Source organism: Channa argus, chromosome 17 (genome assembly GCF_033026475.1).
Source record: "Channa argus isolate prfri chromosome 17, Channa argus male v1.0, whole genome shotgun sequence".
Lineage (NCBI taxonomy): Eukaryota > Metazoa > Chordata > Actinopteri > Anabantiformes > Channidae > Channa > Channa argus.
This window is the reverse complement of record NC_090213.1, coordinates 13,461,282-13,473,973: the sequence shown is the minus strand read 5'-3', so window position 1 is coordinate 13,473,973 and position 12,692 is coordinate 13,461,282. Positions and strand designations below refer to the sequence as shown.

Below are 12,692 nucleotides of genomic sequence, written 5' to 3'. Positions count from 1 at the left end.
ATTGCTCTAATTTTCTTGTCAGTGGGCCATCTGACTCCTTCATTTGACCCACCTTGGCATCCTTAACCCACGCTTAAATATCAAACTTCAATTCTCTAGTCTCTTTAATGTCACATTCACTCAGACTCAATTTTCTTTCATTGGATGTCTGGACATCCTTTCTGCTTTTCCCATTACTAATTCTGCATTCTACAATGTTCTATATCCTAAATCTTTTCCTACAAACCTATTCACGTCTCCTTGATTTCTCCTTTCTTCTCCTGCATACTCATTTATCATTTATGTTTAATCTTATTCTTCCACTACCCTCCTCACTTTTCGTTCTTTTTTTCTATATGCTAAGTCACTGTTGCTTTATTCACTCTGTTGTTGCTCACGTCTTTTTCCCTTCTGTTCTTTGGTCTCCCAACTGCTTTATCACACTCCACTTTTTCTTCTGCCATCTTAATATTCACTACTGCAAACACTAAGCTGTCTGGTGCTTTTTGTTTTGCTGCAGTGAATGTAGTTTTGGATCATCAAACTTAGATACTGTATTTATGCATATTGTAACAGTTTTTGCTTTGCCAATATTTGATAAGGACTAAGAGAGCTTGGTGTGTATTGAAGGCTCTGGGGATGCTTTTGGGGAAATGTTAGAAGATACAGCATCAATGTGACTTGGAAGTGTTCCCAAATACTGCGAGCCTTATTTAAAGCTACAGTATGTACAGCTTGTTACATTGTAGTCATTTGTTAAAAGAAAGAATTATATAAAGAACCAGTTGTCTGTGACCTACAGTCACAGAACAGTTTGGCAACAGTGTAGAATTTATTTTGTAAAGGTATTGTGTAGTCTTATCCTTCTAAGCAATCAGAAAAGGCCTACATCAGGGGTGGGAGCTGCTTGTCAATCAACATGCTTTAATTTAATTGCTGCCCTCTCCCTTAGGCTTCAGTCTGACATTATTTATGCTTTACTTGAGACCTTTGTAGTGTTGTAATTTACTGTAATTACATAACAACTAATAGGGCTGGATGAAGTGAACTGGAGCAGAGAGGGGAGAGCTGAGCACAGTGGGGAGCACAGTGGGGTTGATAGATTTAGCTTCTAATGCAAGTAATACAAGTAGCTAAATTCCTACAACTTGCAATTGTAGCTCTACATTAATAACTTTTGCAGTGTTATGGGGCTTTTAAGCACTAAAATTAAACAAATAATAGAGCTCCTTTCAATTTCAAATTATTCAAAAATATTTACAGCTTTAAATATATGCACAAGCGATGCTAGCAGCATAATCATTTTCCCACAGTCTCAGCTTGCAACACAAAGGCTGAGTTGACTGGTTTGATTGCAATTACATTCTAAACACTACAAAGCAAATGCATCACAGCCACAACACCCTACATCAGGTCGGCTGCTGATAGTTCTTACTGTTAACATGCACATTTAATCAAATGCGGCTGGATCCCTATTAATATTTCCATCCTACTGAAAACACTTTCTTGAGATGTCCAATTATTTCCTGTGGTGCTTTCCAGGTTATTAAATCACTTAAGCCTGAGAAAGTCAAACTGCTATCACCAAACAAAAATTGGCAAAGCTGCTGTGGTCTGAGATGGATATACAGCATACACCACTACAAAAGGCCTCATTCAGTTGTTGTCCTAATAAATTACATAGAAGAGGGAGGCGAATGAAGAGGGATCAGGCATTTTATAGTCAATCGATTACAATTAATTATTATAAACAGAACCAGTAGTGATGTGCTAATCTTTCCATGAGGAATGTCCTCAAGTATAAATTTCTGGTTGTTGTTTTTATAGTTTAGATGTGCCCAATGTTTTATTCGCTGCTGAAAGTAGACATAGATTGATGTAAAATTGAAATGGCAAATCTGTTTTGTTTTGTTTTTTAAGAAAGAAGACATGCACTACCACCCCTACAGTGTTTGCACTCAGTCTTTTCCATGTTTTAGGTTTCTCCCATCAACTGGAAAAAAATGCCTCCTGTGTCTCTCTAAGCAATGAAAAAAAAAAAAAGTAATGATGACTGTTTTTTGCTATTACTGATGTTGATTTCCTCCATCCTTGTTTTAAAGCTCTGTAAATACACACATGTAAAAAAATGTGTATATTATTGTTTTAAACAGTGTTTAGGCACGGGTAATCCCTGAATCTTAAACAGCTCTTTAATAATAAATGTTTGTCTTTCAAAAATTGCAATCTCCGGATTCAATATTTCTCCAGAGAGAAATTAGCCCACTTACATGCAAATTAAAAACCTGCGTCATCTGGCACTCATGGCTGGAAAATGAGCACTGCAAAAGACTTGTTTTATGGGGAAAAAAGTCACTCAGCACAGTTCGTACAGAAGTGACTGATCTTATCTCAGCAAAATACCAAAAGGTCAGAGCAACAAAGCATTTTCATCTGTCTATGTGTGTATGATGTTTCCGTGCAGCGCATTTGTGTTTATGAATTTGTATGTATGTATATATTTATGACTTTGAATACTATATGTTTTAGTATGTGAAACTGTGGGTGTGAATGTCAGTGTTTTTTAATGTAAACAGCATTAGGCCATGACAGGATTTACAGCACATCTATAGGTTGACTGTAAATGTATTATCTCCAATTTATACAAACTGGAAAAGTTTCAGTATTTGTTAAAGTATAAAATAAATATGTGTTCGGTTTGGAAATTATACACTAATTTCTTTGGTTTTATAAGTATTAAATTACTGCAAAATGTTTTTTAAGAGAAAGGCAAATTTGCAGTCTAACATTACTTGTGATATTCCCAACAAATCCTTCTAAATTGACATGACAAGCACCGAGTAGACTTATCATCACATATGTAGCTGCAATCTCTGTCGAAACTCTGTAATCATCTCTTTTCTTTTGCTTACATTAAGATCACATTCCAACATAGCAGTCTGTGGAAACACAAGAGACTGTGTGCTTTTCATCAACCCTGCTCTGATTTCTAAACTTTCACGCATCTGTCTAAACACAAGCGGAAGGCAAACTAAATATTTAACTTTCTTTTGTCTTTAGCATAAAGCAGGGGGGGAAGACATGGAAGCAGCAGAGAGAACATATGACTAACACAGTCTTTGAGTTACTGCACTCGAAAGTTGTGATGCTTTTAAAATAACACCAAATAGTGCGAAAACTTGACGATATGTAAGGATCCCTTGTCAGGATGCACATACAGAGAATCATCAACTGGATCTGCAGCTCCAGTCAGCTCTGTATTGAGTTTTAGCTCATTATTTAGCTGCCAGGTCTTCAACTTTACTGTTTGGGTTCACTCTTACCAGTATGCCGTCATGTGTTATAGCAGGTATACACTTATTTCAGTGAAGAAGCTCTAAAAACCCACAAAGCATCACCTGCTCACCACAAAACAGCAAAGAGACACAATTAGGGACCAGCTGTTGAACAGAGTAGCAATTAGCCGCTAAAGAGCCACCTACTGTCCTCAGGCAAGTTTCTCATTATCCAGTGGTCACTTACTGCACCAAATCTACAGTCCAGTAAGAGATTAAGACATTAAAAATACATTCAGGTACATACACACACTGGTTATGGTTTGGGAAAGGTCATGGCGTGGGTTAAAGTACAGATAAAAAACTAACTAATGTAGCAACAATGACAACGTTGTTACAAAATTGACTCATGACATAAAAGCAGACGCCATCTGATGTCTCTGTGACTTTAGATGAATGATCGTTTGATTTAATGCCTGATAAATGCAATAGTTAATAATGCTAAGACATTAACTTTATTAATTTCAGGTTCATATTAATGTTGTGTTTATCTAGGGGCTGTTTTGGATTATGTTGAACCTTGGATTACGGGATTAGCACAAAAACATAAACTGTCCACTGTGCAAGAGAAAAAGCAGTTTGAACCTCAATGATTCCTTGTGAAGAACAGGAATGTTGAAAAGGATAAACCCAGGTCGACAAGCCTTAGTTCTACAGGATCATCATTTACAGCAACAGGATCAAGCTTAGTGGTGTGTAAAGACACTTGAAATTATTTTCTCTGAGCACACATGGTCTAAAATAAATACACTAACTAATCTATCTATCCATTTATTACTGTGCCGGAGCCTATCTCAGTTTTCAATGAGCAAGAGGTGATGCACCTTCTGTATAGGTCTCCAGTCTATCTCAGGGACAACACAGAGACATATATAGACAGAACATTCACACTCACATATAGCAATGGGCAATTTTGATTTACCAATTGACCTAACATGTATGAGTTTGGACTGATGGAATAGTATGGACTACCAAGATGAAACCCACGCAAGCACTGGGAGACATGCAGAAAGGCCACAGCAAGGAGGGGAAATTTAACTGGGGACCTTCCAGCTGTGAGGCATCATCGCTAAGCTTTCCACCACCATGCTGCCTCACACTAAAAATGTAAGGTGTTATTTTTAATTAATAATTTATGAGTGCTTTGGGTATTAGAACTCAATGAAAATTACCAGCGCGCCATAAAGACCCCTGTTACTACTGCCTGCTTTTAGAAAAATCTGTTGAATTTTTAGGTGAGAACTCAATCCTTTATTTCCTGCTGTATCAGTGTCTACACTGAGCAATAAGGCCGCTGTGTGCTGGCTGAGTAATTGCTGTCCAACAGAGAGAGCAATGCCACATACTCCTCATCATGTGTTTTTGCCTTCAAATTACGGACATTCAAAGCTCTGTGGATGATGGTCATTGTCAAACGGTACATCTTTCGACTGACGAATGTGTTTTCTACCATCATTGCAGTTGTTTCCCTTTTATGCTTATTATAAGCTGTGGAAGTCAACTTAAAAAGATTGCAAGTCACAACCATTTTGTCAAATATCTGTCTAAAAATGTTGTCTATGTGTTGTAGTTATTAGTTGAGGTAATGTTGAGGTTTAAAAATATTTTATTGAGGCATAAGGGGTTGGCATGTGCCAGAGCTAATGTGTTTTCTGTCTTTTCTTACCCTGACTCTGTTACACTTCAGCACAGCTGTAGTTAAAATTATCCAAGTTAGCAAACTCACTAAAATGTCACTTACAAATATCTTTTAATGTTTATCTAAAGTTGAAAACATTAGCCACCATAAGCTACTGGTCATATCCGACCAATGCAAAATTTCAACTTAACTATTTAACTTTTTTCCTACACTTCACTTACAGATAGCAACCTTCTAACGGCACTTACATAACAATATTAGAGAAGTGGGTTCAGTTTAAATTTTCATGTACTGTATTTAAAGTACGTATGTGGGGGAAAAACACTTGACAATAACACCAGCTTTTTGATGATGAGATGCGTGAGGTAAACATCCTCCTGCTTTGTCTCTTACTCCCACACACACACACGGTCATCTCTTGTCTGTCAAAGACAGCCCGGTGATCCACAAAACATTGTGACACCAGAGTTTCACTCATGTTGACAGCTCAAAACACACACAAGAATGTACACAAAGCAATTAGTGAAGCTAATTGACAGCGGGAGTTGGGGAGTCCCTGTTGACTCATTATATACAGCACTGCATACTGTATGTGCACATTTCCATGGACCTACTGTATGTGCACTTGGAGGTATGCATTAGTTATCTTTATGGGAAACAATGTGTTATCATATTCATGCAGCTACCAATGATCCAAAAAGACATGTACAATAACACATATTCCTAAATAAAATTTTAAAATGATACATGTAAAATTAGTTCTTGTTTTCTCCTTTGATTCTGCTACATTCAAAAAATTTTGTGTACAAACATGTTTTCACTTTGTCACTATGAGTCACTTTGCGCAGATTGATGGATAAAACGTTTCTGCATTTAAAATTAATGAAATGTCCAAAACGTAAAGCTACGTAAATACATTGTATAGCTACTGTAGGATTTTTTTAAGCTACATGCCCTTTTCAATGATAACAAAGCAGTTTAAATAATTAAATGACATTGCAAACAAATCATTTTTCATGGCTTTCACACAACTGTCAACAATGGAGGAACTGCGTATTAGTCCATTATCAGTGCCAGATGATACTGGCTCACGACAGTCTTTTCAAATCTGTGTGTGGGGTGTTGTTTTTACTGTTGCAGGACTGAATGACATAATGTGTAACAAAGAATGACTGTGCAAAATCTGATTATGACAAGATCATTTATCTAGACCAAACTAATGCACTCTTAAAACTATCCTCTAAAATGTTTTCCTTCAGAGATTAAAATCTCTGTTAACCTGTAACATGTTGTTACATGCCCCTAGCATTAGTTACACACAAAGTACACAAACACACTGCCTGTGCACAGGCCTCCATCCCTGTACCACAGTGGTCAACAGTGCCATCTTGAGTTTATATGGAGCTGCACAGTTCCATCACAAAGCAACTAATTCCACATCACGCTGATCTGATTGATGCCACATTGTGAAACCACAGTGCAGGGAGCCCCATTGAATCAGCACTTTCACTATTATTTTAAAAACTGCAGGGTAAAACAAGAGGGTGTGCACTTCGGCCAATCAGACTAAATCTACAAGGTCCATGTGGATCTGTAAAAATAGTGAGTCACTTTCTCCAGGCTTCAATACTACACTACAGGAAATGTACTTCGGAGGTCATGCATACATGCACCGTGTAAAATGGTAAATCGAAAATGAGCTTGAGTATCCCGAGGGTGTTTGATTAGCCCCTTCTTTGTCTAAGTTAATTTTTGCTAAAAAAAAAGTATCTGACCAACAGAACAACTAGAATATCAGCTATATCAATCTCATTAACAAGCTTTTTGAAATTCATAAAAAGACACAGACCTCATTTCATGTACAGAGAAGGACAAACTAAACTAAAAACTAAAATAAACAAATAGAAAATGTGGCAATGTGCTACTCTTAAAATAAGCTGCTTCAGGTAAATGTTCTCAGTCAATAACCTGTGTGTAGAAAGCTCCCTCTGGTGGTTGAATATTGCATCTTGCATCCAGACAACCTGTACACACACAATTTGGCTCTGTTTGTGTGTGCACTAACCAAGATGCAGTGAAGTCTCAGTGTGGTAATATCCATCTTGTTGCTTCTTTTTCAACATGGAACAAAGATCCACCCGCTCCACCATCTGGTCTCCAAAAACCCTGAGTGTTGCAGTAAGAGAATCATAGTGAGTATGAGAAATGGTAGAGAAAGATGAAAGTGCCGATAACTCCAGGCGATGGCAAAGATCACTTAAATTAAAAGTGACAACCTCTGGTTAATCTTGGCCAAAGTGTCCATTTCCATCCTAAAAACTGTTCACACTATCATTATATGCTATTGTGCAAATTAAACTAAATCACACTTAACATTAAAAGAAATTCACAGGCTCATGAATTATGTTAAATTAAAGTGAGTCACACTGCTAAGAGTAAGAACTGGATAAGTGCAAAAAGGGCAGCAGTTCTTTCTTGTTACTGTACAATGTGCTACATCTAGTAAAACATCACATCCATTAAAAGCTCCACTGCACTTAACAGTCAGTACCTTGTTGCCCGTACACTTTACTATACGTAAAAACAAGCACCTACTTGTTTGTATAGTTGGAGTAGAGAGCTGGGTCCACACGCTTTATACCCTGAAAGAAACAGTGAAGATGAAAGAAATGTTAGTGTGTTAATTACAAACACAGAAATACAACAAAGACGGGAAGATAGGAACGTCACTCAGCAGGCGTCAGAAGGAATAGGACGTCATCAGGTGTCAAAGGGGAACAAAGATGGATGCTCTACTTCCGCTGTCCCTCCCCTCTTGACCTATGCTCATCTCTTTTCATCTTCCTGTGCTCTCCACCTTTAACCCCATCTTTTATTTAAATCCTTATCAATTTCATATCCATTCCCCACACCCCATCCATCATTTTCTCTTTCCTTCAAGCACTTAGCTTTTCCTATCCCACTCTAACATAATAACTCACTCAATTTTTTTTTAAAACACCAGAGCAGGTGGGATGTTCCTGCAAATAGAGCAACACAATTTACAGCCACTTATAGGTGAGGGAAATAAAAATGGATTGTAGGGGATGGAGGAGCAACACCACAGCTGTTCACCAGTAGTGTCAAAGCAAACAAATCTGGTCCAAGTATGAAAGCATAAAAATGGATTATGCATAAATATATTTCAGCAAAGAATGAAAATATATCACTTTTGGCACAATTGGTGCAGGTGAAGCTATTCTGACATTTACTGTTAAAACTAAAATGGTGTGCAACTTTGTGTAACTACAGCAATTGGTGAACATAAAATATAGTTAATGCAACTTCTCACTAAAGTTAGAATCATTTCTATGTTATAGCTAAAAGTTTTTTCCAGATATGTGTATACACAAGGTGCCACCAACAATCAAGAGTGGAGGGACAGACTAAAATGGGCTTTGCACAGATTAAAGTTAAAGAACGTTGTTGGTTGTTATTTGAATAAAATTTCATAAAAAATAACTAGCATTTCTACACACTGCAGTATATTCACTTTTTAATGACCTAACTCTACCCATAATTTGTGTGCATACCTGGGATCGTAGTTTTGATGCTCTGGACAGCTTCATAATGGTCAGATGGGGTTCAAACCCACGATTGTCTCCCTGAAGAAGACCATGCTCCTCAAAACGGTTCCGCAACAATTCTGCAAAACAATAGTTTCCCAAACATTGATAGTTAAGCAACCATTTTATCAAAAGGCCAAAAAGCAAGGCTGTAAGTTAGCATATAGCAAAACATTAACATGTAAAGAAAAGATGGATGTGGCAGAGGACAAGAGAAGGATTCAACCCACAAGGTTGTGAATATAATCCACATACATCTTTATTTCCTCACAATTACCCTTATCAAATTATGCATTTTGAGAAAAGCAGTAATGGAAAACCCACTTAACTGAGAATCTGTGTCCAGGGATGAAAAAAGGCTTTTTGCTCACACACAACAAAGACACAAACACAGGCAACCTGCAAGGACAGATGCACATGGACAAAGACAGGCACACTAACTGATGAGTTAAAGAGGGAAACCACAGATGTATTTTTAGAAGAAGAGCTCTAGAGGGAGGGAAAGGTTAGTATATAATCAATAACAGTGGTGGAGAGAGTAGATGAGAGGACAAGACAGTATGACTTTTATTTTTCCTACAACAATGTACACTCTCCCTGTTTGTGTTTCATTTTTCATGTCAGATATAAAAAAAAAACAGTGAGTCATACAGAATATACAGAAATGCTGCCATGTTTTCACTGCTTTAAGTTCAAATAATAATATTAAATGAGAACTTGAGAGGCAGAGCAAGTTTCATTTAAGTACATTCAATTAAAGGCTGCAAATTAGCCACTAGAGTTTGGTTTGAAAACTGACCTAACCACCAATGTATAATTCCATAAAATGTCAACTCATAACTAAGATCCTTTCACAGACAGGCAGATATACAAAGGAGTGGGATAGGAAGGATAAGTCCTCATACTTCTTTCTTCCTAAACAATTAATGAACTGTGTTCCCATGTTAGATCAGGTCCTGAGATGAAATCCTTGTGGGATTTGCCTCAGCATGGCCATCAGTAATATGCCAAATGTAGAATTTGGTTGGATCTGAGCAGTTAATGCACAGTATAGGCAGCTGGGAAGTCAAAAGCAAATCGCAAACATACTGTTGCAATATTGTATGTCTGCGGAATATAGTTCTACATTTATAAATAAGAGCCACTCTTCTAGGGCTAGACCCATTAAAAAATACCTTAATGATCACATACACTTAAAAGTCCCTAATTTTCTGTTGTATGCATCTGTCTACTTTTGGAAATCATTGAATATTTCCTATTTATTTAATATTTTGGAGTGAAAATTTACAGTATTATGCAAATGTGTGTGTTGGTATCACAAGGGCAATGGAGCGAGAATCCTCTTAGAATTGTCGGCTTAATGTTGTTGCCAAAGGCACAACACAAAAACCTACATGAAAATCCTCTGCACACAAGTGCAATAGATGCAAAGGGACAAATGACCGAGCTCAGATGCCAACATACAGTATCAGAGGTACACACACAGGCGAAGTGTGTTAAAAACGGAAGGGACAAAGAAAAGCACACAAATACCGTTACAAAATCTACAGCACTACAACTGATTAAAAAAAAAAAAAAAAGAGGTAATGGCTTCACCAAAAACAACTCCGTGCAAGATGATGACTGTCCCCAACTAAAGCAGAGGAAACTCAAACTGGAAATGCACAGATCCAATGTTCCCCAGGTCGCTCCAGCACAAAAATCTTGGATTACGAGGCACTCTGAACGTGAGTTTTCCCAAGTAAGCTTTACAATAAGAACTCCCAGAATTTTTTCATCAATCTCCTAAAGTTGTTTAATCTGTGACATCCCACTTCTAAAGGCCTACAGGAGGCAACAATCGCACTAAAGTGTCCTTAAGAAAGAGAATAAATCCTTTAACCAGCTGCAAGTCTTTTTAGCTGACTCCAAGATTAGACATCCCTCCAGATGTACACAAAGACATGTACTGTATCATGGTAATATTCAACAATAGGATTTATCCTGTTACAAAATCCAGCACAAAGATAACTTGTAAAACCAAATGTAATTCAAAATTGCCAACCTACATCAACGTGACAGACTTAAAGGCTACATTAGAGTAAAATGCTAAATCTTTGTGACTGACCTGCCAGGCTCTCCAGTGTGTGTCTATGTTGTCCGGGGGCCAGTCCAACAAACACCACCTCCTTCCTGAAGTGACTTATGCCTGAGAAGGGCAGTATCAGATCCCGGCTGCCCAGCAGCTCAACCAATGATGGCTCAATCTGAGCCAGCACGGTTGCCGCCCTAAAAGAAAACATACACACGAACATACACAACACACACATTAAATTACACACTCGTCAGTTGGCAGCTTAATCCTCTCTCTCTCTGTGTGTCCCACTCTCTCATATTACATAACAACAGAATCTGGTGATTATGAATGGCACAATATACTACGTGATGTAGATTACGCAGTAGTATCATCACGTAACATGGCCCAGCCATTTTCAGTACTCCCTTATGAAATGTTATAGGTTTGAACTGAAATATTTATAATTCCACACTGTTTACATACCAGCACTAAAAACATGAAATAGTTGGGATTTTCCCTCATTGTTAGCACTTGTTTCTTTGGGAATGTGTGGCTTAAAATCCATTTTACCATAGCAAACCTGTTGGAGAGTAAGTGCAGCTAGAGCTCAGTAGTAGAAACTACAACAGTCTGTAATGGAGGAAGGGAAACATTTAGTTCTGATAGAGGTCAAAATCTGATTAATAACTACAATAAGTCTAAAAAATTTGAGTGTAGCCTCTTTAACGATCGATTTTTCACTGGAATCTAAACCTACAAATTTATAATTTGTCCACAAGTTTTCCTGAAAGCGCTGAGAGCAAGAGATAGGACATACACTGACACCCCATTAATTAGTTACTGCAGAACACTTCATCCCTGTCTTCTAGCACTAACTTTTGCCTATACTTTCACTACTGCAACAACCTCTGTGTAGCTCTCTGATCTTATGATTGAGTACAGCAGAGAAGAAATAGAACAATATAAAATAAATCGTGACTACTTTTGAGTGGCACGCAGATATTTTAGCATTATAGCTGTTGTATTTGAGTACAACACAGTTAAGTCTTGGCAAAGAAATGGGAAAGATAAAGGAGGAGGAGAAAGGAGTTTTTTATCTGTATTCATGACATTTCCTGCAGAAAAATGATATACAGCACTTGTCTGTGCATAAGTGCAACTAAAAAGCTGAGTTTTCACCTGCTTATATATGGAAACTGCAAGTGGATAGATAGTGATACAGCTATTATTTTTACTAAAACAATGGAAGAAATTGTGAATTTCTGTTGTTTAAACATTTGAACCTTGAATTGTACTAATAAACACTGAAGTAGATGTACTACAGAATGGCTACGGAGATACAAAATCCACCTTTTGGAGTGGCCAAGTCAGAGCCCAGACCACAAACCAATTGAGATGTTGTGAAATGACCTTAAGAAAGCTTCTTCCATTGTTAAGCAGCTAAGAATATTGCTGATATGAAACAGTTCTATAAAGAAGAACGGCTTAAAATTCCTCCAGAATGTTGTGCGGGTCTATCCAGAGCTATTGCTACCAAAGGTGGTTGAACCAGATAAACCACTGTTGCCATTAACTTTTTCACTTTTACTTTGTATGTTTAATGGGTCTGCGCCATAAAGCAGTGTTGCAGTACATACAAAATACACGGGCCGCCCAAGTATATTTCACCACCCGTGTTTTTAATCTGTCAAAGAGAACAAAAACATCCACAATTAACTAACTAGGAGTATTTCCCCTCTCATTACCAAAACTGTAGATTTCCCATTTTCTGCTTAAAAAGTCATCTCAGATTATATCTTGGTTACGTTTACTCCGTCATTTAAATTGATGACAGGACAAATAAAACGTATTGTTGGTGTGTTTACTCTCTGAACATAGGTGGAGAAACAGGCTTTAATAAAACACAGCTGCCTGTGCCACAGATTGCTTATATAGTTAAAAAGTATTCACTCTGTACAAGCAGTGGATTAAAGGGAGATAACTAAAGTCACATTTGCAACCTGCACCTAAAAAATTGTGCTGTTGTAAAAATTGTTTGGACGCATCAGCGACTTGGAATTTTATTATTTATTTTTTTT

The 12,692-nt window shown here is 37.4% G+C and overlaps 1 protein-coding gene across 3 annotated transcripts in view; it reads right to left on the bottom strand.

Moving 5' to 3' along the window:
• Nucleotides 1-12,692, bottom strand: part of LOC137102262 (A-kinase anchor protein 7) — a 37,427-nt gene that overhangs the window by 20,002 nt on the left and 4,733 nt on the right. For 2 of the 3 annotated variants that reach the window (XM_067481571.1, XM_067481572.1), the window contains exons 6-9: nucleotides 10,666-10,826; nucleotides 8,526-8,638; nucleotides 7,549-7,595; nucleotides 7,019-7,119 (exon numbers count right to left, since the gene is read on the bottom strand). In XM_067481571.1, coding sequence (XP_067337672.1) covers nucleotides 7,019-7,119; nucleotides 7,549-7,595; nucleotides 8,526-8,638; nucleotides 10,666-10,826 — 422 coding nt within the window. Of the gene's footprint in view, nucleotides 1-6,921; nucleotides 7,120-7,548; nucleotides 7,596-8,525; nucleotides 8,639-10,665; nucleotides 10,827-12,692 lie in introns of all 3 variants that reach the window. The other variant, XR_010911215.1, reaches the window with a different exon arrangement.